Source organism: Galeopterus variegatus, unplaced genomic scaffold (assembly GCF_000696425.1).
Source record: "Galeopterus variegatus unplaced genomic scaffold, G_variegatus-3.0.2 Scaffold836, whole genome shotgun sequence".
Lineage (NCBI taxonomy): Eukaryota > Metazoa > Chordata > Mammalia > Dermoptera > Cynocephalidae > Galeopterus > Galeopterus variegatus.
The window spans coordinates 453,523-468,800 of record NW_007726947.1 but is presented as its reverse complement, the minus strand read 5'-3'; the positions used below and the strand labels follow the sequence as shown (position 1 = coordinate 468,800).

The 15,278-nt window shown below is 38.7% G+C and overlaps 1 protein-coding gene across 2 annotated transcripts in view; it reads right to left on the bottom strand.

Moving 5' to 3' along the window:
• Positions 1–74: 74 nt before the first annotated feature.
• The window catches only part of CDC23 (cell division cycle 23), a 27,887-nt gene continuing 12,683 nt past the window's right edge, over positions 75–15,278 (bottom strand). For both annotated transcript variants that reach the window (XM_008572796.1, XM_008572795.1), the window contains exons 4-16: positions 12,823–12,865; positions 12,187–12,292; positions 11,731–11,863; positions 9,822–9,999; positions 9,642–9,739; positions 9,411–9,492; positions 3,868–4,021; positions 3,628–3,747; positions 3,206–3,281; positions 2,819–2,880; positions 2,041–2,119; positions 1,845–1,964; positions 75–1,610 (exon numbers count right to left, since the gene is read on the bottom strand). In XM_008572796.1, coding sequence (XP_008571018.1) covers positions 1,440–1,610; positions 1,845–1,964; positions 2,041–2,119; positions 2,819–2,880; positions 3,206–3,281; positions 3,628–3,747; positions 3,868–4,021; positions 9,411–9,492; positions 9,642–9,739; positions 9,822–9,999; positions 11,731–11,863; positions 12,187–12,292; positions 12,823–12,865 — 1,422 coding nt within the window. In that variant the 3' untranslated portion in view covers positions 75–1,439. The remainder of the gene's footprint in view (positions 1,611–1,844; positions 1,965–2,040; positions 2,120–2,818; positions 2,881–3,205; positions 3,282–3,627; positions 3,748–3,867; positions 4,022–9,410; positions 9,493–9,641; positions 9,740–9,821; positions 10,000–11,730; positions 11,864–12,186; positions 12,293–12,822; positions 12,866–15,278) is intronic.

The following is a 15,278-nucleotide window of genomic DNA, read 5'->3' as shown; positions in this document are numbered from 1 at the left end:
TTTCCCTTTTGTATTATAATCACTAATCGCATGGGTTTTTTTACTTATATCATTTCTATGCACACAAAAAAGTTAAATAAAGATATTATTCACATTTTTATTGAGTTCCATATTTAGCAAAGTCATTAAAACAAATTATAAAAGGGGCAGAAAATATGAGAATCAAACAACATTCTGGCTTATGGGAACCATGTACAGAAATGGCAGTGGAGACCAGTAACTAATATACAGCTAGCCTAAGAAGGTTAAAAAAATTAAGCAGAATTAGTTATTCTAAACATTCTTTAATATAAAGTGAAGTGTCATATATTTGGAAGTGAATAGGTAACAAACGTGTTCTAGGAACAAGAATGAAGGCTAGACCCAGAGTTCAGAATGACCTATAGCATCCACTGTACAAATTCATTACAGCAGACATTATAGCATATTACCTCCTACTGAACACAAAAGCACAGGCCTGAAACTCTCTAAGAGCACCACAAGATGGTTCCCTTTACCTTGTCTAGACAAAGGAGGAAAAAAGAAAAAAGAATTTTGTTGGAGATGGGGGGAAGGGGAGCACACAATTACATTAAAAGTTTATTAAAACAGACCGGCTTAAAGTGAGTTTATTCTTCTCCATATAGTCACAAAAGTTATTTCCAAATGTCCATGAACAGGATTATCTATAATCCTGTTTCCTCGCTTTGCTTTGGTTAGGGGTACAGCTATCGCTATAGCCAGCCTTTTTTATTTCCTTCATTAAAGGCCTTCAGCAGTTCTACACTCACTGAAATTCTTTTTGCCCTTCTATAATTCAACTATAGTATGTTATTTCCAATTTAAAATTTGAAAGCTTTTAGAAGACTCCCTCTCAAAACTGTTTTAGAAGAATGTCTCCCTAGAGTAAGAACAAATGTATAGCTCCACTCCATTTAAACCTAATCTCTGACATCAGAATTGGAGCCATGCTCAGCAAATCCAAAATGAGGTCATTTCTATCCAGTGCCCCGACCTCTTCCTAGAATACTTAGTGCCCCTACTGCTAGCAGACGGTAGAGTGGCAAGCTTTTCTCCTTTCCTTGCTTCTCTCCCATTCCCAGCAGCATTAAAACTTGGTTCCTGTAGCATTGCCTATGCTAAAGTGCTGTAAAGGGATGCTTCTTTTTTTTTTGGCAGGGTGGGACAGGGGTAAATGTCTCCGGGAAGGAGGCCAAGATCTATAGCCACTCTGAACAGAAGGGAGATAGAAGTGCTTCTAACTGGCAAAAGACAATGTCTATTCCTGCCAGCATTCTGTCAGTCTGCCTCTGGAGGTGATTACATAAACTGTCCCCCAGGAGCTGTTTCCATCTATAGAAACAAGAGCTGAGGTCCTTGGAAGAAGACATGTGGCCATTCTTGACATAGAGGTAAGGCTTAATATGAATCTAGTAATGTGCTGCCTTGAAAGTATCCAACTACGGTGTGACAGAAGACAAATTGAGTGGAGAAACTCTGCGTGTGGGAGTGTTGTTAGCAGAGAGTGAAGCAGGGAGGAAAAAGGGAGCAGGAATCTCGGTGGTGGGAGTCTCGCCTTGGTTCCGAAGTTGTAGGATTTGCCGGAGCAAGGCCTTACCTTCTTCCCGGGTCTGAAACAAAGCCAGACAATTTTTTCAAAATATGTCCAAGGCTGTTCTCAAAAACAGGTTATTAAGATACTGATATATAACTGTAACTTGTTTAAAAAAAAAAAAAGTACAAGTTCCACAGATCAAGGTAGACTTTCCACTTACATTCTTGTCCACCTTCTACTCCCAGATCATGGTAAACGTTATATGTTCTAGCCTAAAATCCAAACCTTTTATTAAAGGACTGATACTCACATCATTGAATGCACAACACTTTTGGGCACAAGTTGACGCTTCATCCCACAGCTTGCACTTAAAATAGTACTGAGCCAGGTAGCGGAAAGCAGTGCTTTCCTCCAGGTGTTCCACTATTTCCTAGAAAGGGAAAGCAGGAATGACTGAGGTGATAAGAATAAAATCAGCAACACAATTGTCATGATATGAAACATACCCCACAGGAATAGATATCTTGGATATACTTGATGTAACACTGGGCAGCCTGTTCTGACTCAGTCAATTGTTCATGAAGCCTACAAAAGAAATTGGTCCTTAAGTACAAATCAGGTCTCAAAGCAAGTTAGTGAAAAAATGTAAAAGCACATGACTAAGACCAAAAAAAATGACAATATGTAGACAAGTACAAATTTTGACAAATGAAACAGTGGAACCTAGAACAGTATTAGTGCCCATCAAATGTGATGATTACTGTTATCAAAGCTTAGACTCATTACTCTGCTACTAGTTATGCAGGAAGAGTTAGTAAATACTTAAGCTAGATCCTTGCAAAAATTCTCTGGTAATGCCCAGAGTGAGATTTTAAAAAGATACCAGGCAACGGATATTTTTCTAAGAGTACAGAAAAAAATTGGCAGGAATAAAATTGGATTTACGAACCTCTTTACCCACTACTTCTGAGTTATTCCTAATTTTTCTAGCCCTTAGCAGGAGATCAATACTTAGTTTTCCTAGATGCTCTGACACAAAAATGTCATTTCCTTCTTCAATTCATTCTTGATTTCTTGCCTACCAGGAAAGCAATTCTCCATTGGAAGAGAAGTGGCATTCTCTAGAGTCAAGATGGCTAAATTCCTAGACCAGCTTTCATAACATTGCTACATTCCTACACTCATGCAGGATGATGGATGGATGGGAGGCTCTAGAGCATGCAGGACCCACCATCCCAGAGAAGCCAACAGTAATATCAATAGCATTTCACTCCTTTCACTCACTTTGCCAGTTTCACCAGAGCCATTTTCTCCACATCTCCCACGGCGTAAGCTCTCCAATAACACTGTCAAAAAAATAAACTGGTCACTTTGACCATTGCCCCAGGAGCCATGACTAATCACATAAAGGCTAAGGCACTGCAAGCCTCCCAGAAGTTCAGATTTGCAGAATGCAAGTCATTTTTACTAGTTCTGACAAGTCCAGGCTACCCACTGACATTTCCACTGATGATCTTGGCCGAGCTTTGCTTTTAGCCTATGCAACTATAGATATTCAGATTTTCCTATGTACATAGATCAGACTAAAGGAAAAATTACAGCACGGATAGCCCAACTTTCATCTAAGCAGCAAATTTCAACTAAAATTCTCCAGGACCCAATTTCAGGTACCTTTTTGGCTTCCACTAGTTGATTGAGTTTTTCATAACATTCTCCTAAAGCAACCAGCATACGAGAATCATTGGGCCTGAGAAAGAAGAGAAATAGGCAGTCTGAGCAAAGACTTTATTGATAACTGAAGTTCTCTCTGTGGAACCAGCACGACCACAGTTTCACCACTATTTCAAATCTATGTAACTACTGTTCTTTAATCTAATGCTTCATATAATTAGATAACTTTATATTCATAATTATGCTATTAACCCATTAATGAAATACACTAAATAAAAATGACCAAACAGCATTTAGCAAATTTAAACTCAAGTCTCCAAGAATCAAAACCATTCACTGTGATTTGTCAGCAGCTATCAAAAGAGAAAGAAAAGTTATCAGACCTTCCCATATCAAACACATGGTCAAGTGACCGGACTTACCGAAGCTGGTGGGCCCGTCTATAATAATAAAGACAGTAAAATGGCATCTTCAGGATTTCATAGGTCTGCCCAAGGCCATACCAAGCTCTGTAGTCCCGCTTGTTGACCTCAATGGCATGTCTAAAAATGGAAAAGACTGATTGGTAAGAGGGCAGAATCAAGGTCAGCAACTTGTAGGCTCAGTAGAGGCCCTTAACATGACAGGAATACGCTGCAACTCACTCACCAACTAGAGCTCACCTATAAGCCTGGATAGCAGCAGATGTGTTCTTCATTTCCATGTACTCATGTCCCATCAGTGTCCAGGCCCCAAGATATCGAGGATTCAATTTCAGGGCTCTCTGGAAATATAAGGCTGCTTTCTCATGTTGAGAACGTAAACTATAATAATTGCCTTATTAAAAAACAGACAGACAAAAATATGAATGACTAGACACGTAAAAACATAAGTCCACTAAAACAGCATTCCACCAACTGGGCATGAAACCATAAACCATTCCCTCTAAAGTCCTGGCAAGCCAAATTGTACACAAGGAGAATATCATCATTCCCTTGGGAAATATATTTCATCTATCACACATTCTGGTTTAAAAAAAAAATGGGGCCGGCCCGTGGCTCACTTGGGAGAGTGCGGTGCTGATAACACCAAGTCAAGGGTTAAGATCCTCTTACCGGTCATCTTTAAAAAAAATATAAAAATAAAAATTTTAAATTAAAAAAAAAAGGATAACCAAACAACTTCAAGTTTTTCTTGATTTTACCTCATCTGGATGTAGCATTTATATACACATTTTCTTAATAAAGGACAGGGAATTTCTACAGTATGCTTTGGATCAGGAGCTTTCCAACTATATTCCTTGGAGCATAGGTTTCTAAGGAGGTGGTATCTCAAGGGTTAAAAAGGTAGACTCTGAGCTTCCCTCTCCCGCAAGAATCAAAGCAGTTCTATTCTTATTGGTCTTGAAAAGGGCAAGTGAAACATTTCAGGATTCTGTGAAAGATTTTATTTGGGGGCCAGCCTGGTGGCGCACTGCTACAGTGCGCCGCTTGGGAGCGCGGTGGCGCTCCCGCCGAGGGTTCGGATCCCACATGCAGACCGGTTCCCGCTCACTGGCTGAGCGAGGTGCGGGAGCAACACCGAGGGTTGCGATCCCATTGCCGGTCCTGGCCCGGTACGGGCGCGACACTGAGGGTTGCGATCCGTTGCTGGACACGAAAAAAGACAAAACAAAAAAAAGGAAAAAAAAAAAAAAAAAAAGAAAGATTTTATTTGAAGAAAGAGTATAAAGCCATCTGTCTTCCATCAGCTGGTGAATGGATAAACAAAAGGTGGTATATCCAAACAATGGAATAATGCTTAGCAATAAAAAGAACTACTGATACATGCTACAACATGGATGAACCTCAAAAACATGCTAACTGAAAGAAGCCACATGATAAGGCTAAATATTGCAAGATTCCATTTATATGAAATTCCTAGAATAGGGAAACTATACAGATAGAAGGCATAGCAATAGTTGCTGGGGGAGGGGAATGGGACTGACTGCAAATAGACACAAGGGAATTTTTGGGGTGATGGAGTATTCTAACATGGATTATGGCAATGGTTACAAGACTGTATACATTTACAAAAACTCACTGAACTGTAGACTTAAAATTGGAGAATATTATGGTATGTACATTATGCCTCAATAAAGCTATATCTTTTTAAACTATTTTTTATAAAATAAAAGACTTGGGGAGGTTTTCACAAGGTATTGTTGAGTGAAAAAAGTAAAAATATATACATATAAAAAATATATAAAATACTTATATAAATACAGAAAATATAATCCTATTTTTGTAAATCAAACAGCCCATTAAACCCTGCATATGTTTATATATATTTTGACGTAGTATGAGAACATGTTAACACAAGTAACCTAAAGGGGGAAGGTGCAGCAAGCAAAAAAAGCCCCTGTACTTTAAAATTTTTTCCTTTATATATAAATTGTATGTGCATAAATAAACCAAGTAAAGATAGATTTAGATGTATGTATATGTACTAACTTCCAGAGATTATGATATGCTGTCAAGTGAAAAGAGCTAATTGCAGAGAAATTATATTTAGTAAAATGGCCAACTAACAAAACCTCTCTCTATATTTTTTTTTTAATCTCTCTAGATCCAGCTGTTTAGTTTGATTCAGGTGAAATCAATTATATCAACCATCTGTACCCCATACCTGATTATTTAAGTTCAAACTCAATTTCATGTTCATCTGGAAAAAAGCAAGATGTAGGGCTTTATCTTTGCTCCTGCCACTGACTCAGACTCAGAGGTAGAAGAGTAAACAGGCTCTAGGGAGAGTGCCCAAAGGTGAGCTTTTGTAATAGAGTAGGAGAAGAAGTAGGGTAGTGGTAGAAAAAGCAAGGGCATAAGCCGTAGTTGCTAAAGAAGTCAGGATGACAAAGGAGATGTTTGTTAAGGAAGGCAGAACGGGTAAGTTCTGGGCAAAGATTAAGTAGACAAGATTTTTTAACCAGCTGGAACAGCTAAAACATACTGAATGATTACAATGTACCAGGTAACTTACATTATAAGTGCTTTATATGTATTAATTTATTTCATCTTTACAACTACATGAGGGAAGGTCCTACTATTATTCTCTTTATGGATGAGAGAATAATAACTAAAGCATAGAGTGGTTAGGCAACTTGTCCAAGGGTTACACAGCTAGTTAGTATCAGAACCAGGATTTAAACTTGAGTAGTCTGGCTCCAGAATCCAAATCTTAACTGGGCTACTACTATAGTACGCACGCACGCACGTGCACACACACACGCACACACACACAATGCTGCCTCTCAGAGAGAGATTGGGACTCCTGAAAAGTACAGAAGAAAGCAATTCACATTAAAATGTAGTCTGGCTCCAGAATCCAAATCTTAACTGGGCTACTACTATAGTACGCACGCACGCACGCGCACACACACACACACACACACACAATGCTGCCTCTCAGAGAGAGATTGGGACTCCTGAAAAGTACAGAAGAAAGCAATTCACATTAAAACATAAGAGCAGAAGAAGCAAGGACTAAACAAGTAGGAGATTCTTGCTATCACTCTAAGGTTGTTTCATTCTCTCTCAGGTCATCAATTTCCTTTCTTTCTCTCCATCGTTCTTTCTCCTTTCACTGCCACTAACCTGGCTATATAATATAAAGGCTGAAGTCCTATTTTTTTGTCACATCTAATGTTCCCTGTTCTTAATTTTTAAGGTAGGTGGGCTAAATTCAACAAACATTTATTGACTATATGTCAGAAATTTTGCTGGGCATTACAGATATACTGAGAAAACAAAACAACAACAGTTCATTAAGGAGCTTGCCTCAAATGATTATTAAAATTCAAAAGATAAAAGTAACTCCTAAATCATAATTCTGCATATGTATGTCTCCTCTGGCTTTAATTTGCCTCAAGTCAATAGGTTAAAAATAGGTTCATTATCTCCCTATCTCTATTTCTTTTCATCATGTTATCAGCACTGTTATCAATCTAGTTACCCAATCACTAATTCCTGTTTGTTCTACTTCCTGAATATCTTCTAAATCCAATTGTCTTTCTACATTCCTCCTGCAAGTACATCCTCTCAGGTTCTCATCATCTCTAGACTAGATTATTGTTAACAGCCTTCTAGGTGGTGTCCTGCCTCTAGTCTTGCCCATTTCTAATACTCCTAGCAAACTGTCTCCAAATATCATTCTAAAATGAAAATCTGAACTTTAGTCACTCTGGTTAAAATCCCTCAGAGGACTCCTATTGCCTTAAGAATGAAATCCAAACTTTTAGCAAGGTATAAAAGGTTCTTCAAGATCTGGCCTGTTTGTACATTCCTACCTCCCACACCATGCTTCAGACATACTGAACTATTTCAAGCACAATGTCTGTTGCACACTTCAATGCCTCTGTACTGTGATAGCCTTCCCAAGTCAGCCCTTCCCCTCTCTTCTTGAACTCTTTTTGCTCCCATCCTTTAAGCATCACCTTCTCCAAGAAGCCTTCCCTAATCTCAGTCTGAATCAGATACCTTTCCTATGTACTCTCTTAATGTCTTGTATTTACCTAAACCATAACATTCAACCCACTGAATTACAATTTTCATATTGGTCTTCCTCAACAGGCAATTAGGGTAGGTACTGCAACACAAAGCACAGTGCCTGGCACAAAGTACATGCTCAAGAGATGTTTTCTGAATAAACTGAAGTTCCACCCTCCCCTAAATGGACTTTATAGTTTACTCATAATGCCATGATATTGAAAATATCACTTGTTCCTACACTTCTCTGTGTTCCCCTAGAACTTATTACATTTTTTGTGTTAATGCTTACTTTCCATATTAGACTATAACTTCCTCAAGGGCTAGAAATATCTGCTAAATAATTGATGAATTGAAATTCCATCAGTTTATTAACAACATCCTGAGCTAGAAAGGCACAAATGTATGATCTTGATGTAATGTGACCAAAGACCCAGGAACGGGTATATTTCCCTTCCATCTCCAGGGAACCTTGACTTTTAATGACAACTAAACAAACTTACTTTTATCCAGGAGTGGTCATTCATCTGTCTATATCAACTGATTATCAGGCCACACAGTGTGGCCAAGTATGTAAGGCCATGGTTCTCAACCAAGGGTGATTCTGACCCCAAGGGGTCATTGGCAATGTCCAGAAATATTTCTAGTTGTCACAACAAGGGGAAGAGGGTTACCAGGATTCTAGTGGGTTGAGGCCAGAGATACTGCCAACAACTACAATGCACAGGGAAGTCCCCAACAAAAAAATTATCCAGCCCAAACTGTCAATAGTGCTGAAATTGAGACACTCTGATATACAGAAACTGGCACTCTCATCTCTTCATACGACTAGAAATTCTTACAAGCTTTTTAATTATATTCAACTCTTTTTTTAGGGGGGGGAGGGGGACGGAGGCTGGCCAGTACAGGGATCCAAACTCTTGACCTTGGTGTTATACACTGTGCTCTAACCAAGTGAGCTAACCGACCAGTCGCATATATCCAACTTTAAAACACACAACTTTGATCCAGACCTTCACTGCTAGGAACTTATTACATAGAAACAGTTACATAGCATGGAAAAATAAATGTACATGTACAAAGATGTTTCCAACAGCAACTTTTATATTAACAAACAATAGCCACAACTTATATAATAGAAAATTATTAAATAAAAATGATGATACATCTATACAATAAAATGCTAGGTAGCCATCAAAAATAACACAAGTCAGGGCCGGCCTGTGGCTCACTCGGTAGAGTGCGGTGCTGATAACACCAAGGCCACGGGTTTGGATCCTATATAGGGATGGCCAGTTTGCTCACTGGCTGAGCGTGGTGCTGACAACACCAAGCCAAGGGTTGAGATCCCCTTACCGGTCATCTTTAAAAAAAAAAATAACACAAGTCAAAATATACTAACATGAAAAGATGGCAAAGACATAACATTAAGTTTAAAAAAAAGTTACAAAGCAGTGTGTATAATGACACAGTTTTTACAAGCAAACTATACATACACACACATATGTGCATTTTTAGTATTTGCACAGAAAAATATTCCAGAGTCCTGTTCACGAAACAATCTTAGAGGTGGGATTACAGTGAGTTTTCACATTTTATGGTATATAATTCTGTTACCTTTGACATTTGATATTATTATTTTTACATATGTGACACTTATAATAAAGATGAATCTTAAAAGTAAAAATGTAGTTATCTCTTACCAATTACACAGCAAGTTTCTACGCGATATTTATCAATCTCACAGAGGTTATGAGCCAGATAACTCAACTCAGATTTCATGCTCTGGAAGAAAAGAGAAAGATGATCTAAGCATGAAAAAAAGAACTTCCTAAATTATTTTTCTTGAAGCTAATGCAACTGAGTGACAATCCAGCCAGGGAGATTAAAGCACAAGAGAGCTTAATCAAACCCAAGCAAGGAAAGCAGCTCACTCTGACATAAAGAAGGTTGGAGAATGTGTCCATATTTTCAATCCTGTAAGGGTCTTGTTTCCTTAGCTCATTAAAAATGGAGAGGGCTTTGTCAATATCTGTAGAAAGAAGATAGATAGTTCAGAAAGCAACACAGTATAGCTCTCAGGTTATGATATTTCATTGTCCTTATTCACTTACCTCTGATATTGTGATAGGCAACTGCAATTTGGGAAACAATATATGAGCTCTTAGAGAAGCCCACATCAATGAGATTCTGATACTTTTGCAGGGCCTCCTCTATCAATTGCAACTCTGTGTATATATGAGCCAGGAAAAACTCTTTCATCCAGGTGTCTGGTAAAGACAGGAACTTGAGCTGGCAGCAGGAGAGAGAGGGACACACTTAATATAATTTGACCTCTCTCCCAAACGAACAGCAAGAAACATCACTGTCTAAAGGAATTTACCACTAAAATTTTATTAGAGCACTTAATAAAGAACAAACGGCAATCCAATTAAGTGAATATGACTTATAAGCACAATAGGGAGAAGTGGCCAAGTCAGGAAAGGCTTCAAAGAAAAGATAGGATTTGAAATGAGTCTTAGAGGATGGTAGGACTTGAACAGAAAAAGGGAGAGGAAGAGAAAGACAACATTCTAGGTGAGGGTAACAACATAAGTAGCGACAAAATACTCATAATGAGTGTGGGTGAGTAGCATGAGGAAACTAGCTTGATTTGAGGGGAGGGTGTGTACTGGGATGCAGTGGGAAAATAAGACTGAATTGGTAGGCTGGATCCTATGGTGCAACAGAAAATTAGATGCAATAGTAAACCACTGGAAATTTTTGGAAAGCAAATGACACGATGACATGAGTGTGTTAAGAATAAGTTTGGAAGCAATATACAGAATGGCTTGGAAACAGAAGTGTAAAAATGAGAAACCTAGATAGAAAGTTATCTATTACTTACAAGTAATCCAAATTTGAGATGATAACTGAGAAGGCAAAGAAAACCAAGAGAAAGGAGATGTATACAAGAAAGTAACATGGCAATATCTAATGACTGACTAGATAAAGAGAGATAAAGAGGAGAGACAAATACGACTCTGAGGTGTCAAGACTAGGTGTCTTGAAAAACAGTGACACTGGTTAGAGTCCATCAAGTTGGGAGGAAGAAAGAGAATTTGGTAGGCAGGATGAGAAACTTGGTTTTGCATATTTTGAGTTCAGAGATAAAACAAACTTTCAGTGAAAGTCTAGTAGGCAGTTAGAGATAGGTGAATACAAGTAAACAAAGATAAGGTTTCAGGCACAGATGCAGTAGCATGAATCATTATTAGGGAAAATCAACTAGCCTTTGGCTCTTTAGAGCCCAACAAAAGGAAGTGTGTTGTTGCTTCTATTAACTACAGAAGAAAAGCAAAATAAATACTATGGTCAATGTCATCTAATAATGGCTAATAAAATTATTGCAGTTTATAAAGCAATTTCATATACATTATTTCTTTTTTTTTTTTTTTTTTTTAAAGATGACCGGTAAGGAGATCTTAACCCTTGACTTGGTGTTGTCAGCACCACGCTCAGCCAGTGAGTGAACCGGCCATCCCTATATGGGATCCAAACCCGGGGCCTTGGTGTTATCAGCACCGCACTCTCCCGAGTGAGCCATGGGCCGGCCCACATTATTTCACTAATAAATAAATTTCCAAATCTTCACAGAATCCATGACAGCTCAGAAGAGGCCTGAAAAATGTTTTAATATAATCCTTGATATCAGAGAAACCTTTCCTATAGCATCTTTGGAATTAAGGGAGAAATTATAATAACATTTAGTAAATAAACAAGTTATAACAAAACTTGAATATGAAAACATGAATATGAAAAAAATATTCTACTGTAACTGGATGCAAATACAACAGTAACTCTTAACAGGAGATAGTCATTAGTCTTTCAAATAAAGAACTAAATTCCAAAACAGTGAAAGTGACTAGAGATGCAGTAAAGAGTTAGCTATAACCAAAGGTCTAGAAAAACTCTACCCCCACCCCTACATTATTACATAAAACTTGGAATGGAGGTTTTTTCACATAGCTCATCTCAATTTACCATCTCTTTGTCTGTGATCAGGTTACAGAGTTCTAACCAGGCTCCCCAATGCAAAGGCAAAACATGAGTAGCCTCCACAAACACATCAATGGCCTCTTTCACCAAGTCGAGTTTTCGAAGCACCACACCGTACCTGGGAAAGGAAACAACCATAGGAGAAATTAATCATGTCATAGAAAGTTCCACAGGAAAAGAATAACAACAACAAAAAAGAAAGTTCCAAATTGGGCCAGCCCAGTGGCGCACTTGGTAGAGTGCGGCGCTCCCACCAAGGGTTCGGATCCCATATAGAGATCGGTCCGCTCACTGGTTGAGCGCGGTGCGGGCGCGACACCAAGGGTTGCGATCCCGTTGCCAGTCGCGGTACGGGCGCGACACTGAGGGTTGTGATCCCATTACCGGTCACGAAAAAAGACAAAAAAAAAAAGAAAGTTCCAAATTACTATAAACAATTACAGATAAAGGCCAAATCCATCAAGTTCCCGAGCTTGGTGTTTTTTGCTGAGCTCCACTCTCAATTCTCTCAGAGCCTCATTTTTTACTTGTCCTTTCTCCAGGGGGCCTAGAAAAGAAACACAGTCTCTGATCTAAGGGAAGGGTGCTGGTTTTCATTTTCATAGAAATAGATATTCTCTTTAGCATCAACCAGAGTTACACCTGAAACCACTAGCAAACACTCACAAGTGGCCAATGGTATCTTACATAATTCATTTACTTGATTCCAGGAATTACAACTGACAATGTTTCTGCAGTCATATTTTGTTAGGCCCACACAGTTTCTTAAACTGTGAATTAGTTATCGATGTTTAAAAATCAGAAACCTTGATTAAAAATCTGAATATCCAGCTTCAGGTTGCAGGGAACAGGAAAGGGCCAAGGAAAGAACGCCCAAAAATACCAGGACCAGATTCCCACAAAACAGCCAGCACTCAGCCAGATCTGGGCAACAGCCAGGCAGCTGAGATAAGCTATATGCTCTCCAACTTGCCACAGTCCTCCTAAGTCCATTCATATTACTTGCCTGGCTCCCGCAGTCATTTAAGTTTGCAACCCTGCTTTTTAGGCCAAAAGACAAGATAAAGAAATTCATACCTAGGCTATCAACTGTTTCATCGTCCTTCTTTTTTTCTCCAGACTGCAAGAGAAAATCCACAAATAGGTTTTTTTTACACTTTACTCTAAAACACGTTCTAAACCTTGCAGCCTGATTCTACCTAAAGGTGCCAAATCCAACCAAAATGGCATCTATTTTTCATCACTAATTTTAAACAACCATTCAGGGGCTCCCTCTCTGGGATAATTTGAGCACCAAAATAATTAAATACAGTAATAAATTATAAACAATTAAAAAATCAGGAATCCATGAGTCCATACTAATACAAATAATGATAAATAAACAGGGTAAGGGAGCTTAGAGTAGAATGCCAAGTGTTGAGTAGCAAGTGTGAAGAGTGTGTTAAAGTAGAAAATTATCCGTTTTGTAACATCATACTAATGAGTGTTTCAGGCAAGAATTAACAATGGATATTAAATTTAGAGGGAAATTTTTATAAGGAGCAGGATATTTGTATGGCCTTAAAGTATATCCCCACAGATTGCTGATTATCTGGTAAGGAAAATAACAGTAACTACACAGTAGAAAAAATGGACAATATCTTGACCAAGTAATCAAAATTAACATTAGCAGGACTGGCGGGTTAGCTCAGTTAGTTAGAGCGCAGTGTTATAACACAAAGGGTAAGGGCTGGCCTGTGGCTCACTTGGGAGAGTGCAGTGCTGATAACACCAAGGCCACGGGTTTGGATCCTATACAGGGATGGCTAGTTGGCTCACTGGCTGAGCGTGGTGCTGACAACACCAAGCCAAGGGTTGAGATCCCCTTACTAGTCATCTTTTGAAAAATAATTAAATAAAAATAACACAAAGGGTAATGGCTCACATCCTTGTGCGGGCCAGATGCCAAAAAAAAAAAAAAAAGAACTGGAAAAAACATTAACATTAATAACAAGGGCTTATGGACATAGTGTATCACCAGATGCAACGCTATGAGAAAGACATTCCACTTATGTACTATTCTGACCAGGTTATGGACAACCAGAAGAAAATTGTAAAGAAACATCAGACCTATCCAAGATGAAGAGTGCAGATATGTCTGATGGCCATATTCAGGGCTGGCCAGTTAGCACAGTTGGTTAGAGCATGGCTTTGTAAGACTAAGGTCAAGGGTTCAGATTCCCATAGCTGCCAAGCCAGCCAGCCACCAAAAAAGAAAAAAAAAAAGCGGGGGGGAGAGGGGGGTGTCAAAACCCATAGACTGCACAATACCAAAAGTGAACCCTATGGTAAAGTGTGGACTTCTGTGGATAATGAGTGTCAATGGTGGTTCACTGAATGTAATAGATATACCACACTGGTACAGGAAAATGATGGTGGGTGAAGCTTGTGGGAAGATGGAAGGGGGTATATGGGAACTCTTAAACTTTCTGCTCAATTTTGCAGCCTAAAACTGCTCTAAAAAATATACTCTATTGGGCCAAGCCCGTGGCGCACTCGGGAGAGTGCGGCACTGGGAGCACAGCAGCGCTCCAGCCGCGGGTTCGGATCCTATATAGGGATGACCGGCGCACTCACAGCGCTCACTGGCTGAGTGCCGTGCGGCCAGTCTCAAAAAGGACAAAAAAAAAATTATATATATATATATATATACTCTATTAATTAAAAAAAGAAAATAGGAGGGGAGAACTGTAAGCTTCAAAAAATGTTAATGTCATAGAAGACAGAGAAAGGCTGTTCCAGACTAGAGGCGATTAAAGAGAAAAGACAAGTAAAGGTAATTCCTGATCCTAGATTGTACTGAGAGGGAAATGCTATAGAAGAAACTGCTAGGTCAATTGCCAAGACCGGAATTCAATGGTAGATTAAAGAATAGTAACAATGTTAAGTTTATTGAAGTTGATAACTATACTGTGGTTATTTAAGAAAATACCCTTACTCTAAAGAGATACACATTGAAGTATTTAAGGCTAAAGTATCACAATATCTGCAACTTACTCTCAAATGGCTCAGAGAAAAAAACTCTATGTGTGTGTACAGAGAAAAAGAAGAGGGAGAAATGATAGAGCAAATAGGATAAAATGTTCACAATAGGTGAATCTGGACAAAGCGTACTGGATATTCTTTGTATTATTCTCGCAACTTTTCTATCAGTTTAAAATGATTTTCAAATAATAAGTCAAAAAGTAAATATTCAGACTTTCTTTTTTCTTCCATTTTTCACATTTTATACATTTTCCTTAAGGAACTTTTTTTCTCCCAAACCAGCAAATGCTGCTTGCTTTTTCACCATAACTTGTACAAATTAGTACATCTACATGATAAAGATTATATAAAGAAGAGTAATTATTTAAATCCCACAATTTCAAAATACCTTTCTTGGGCCGGCCCGTGGCTCACTCGGTAGAGTGCGGTGCTGATAACACTAAGGCCACGGGTTCGGATCCCATATAGGGATGGCTGGTTAGCTCACTGGGTGAGCTATAGGGATGGCT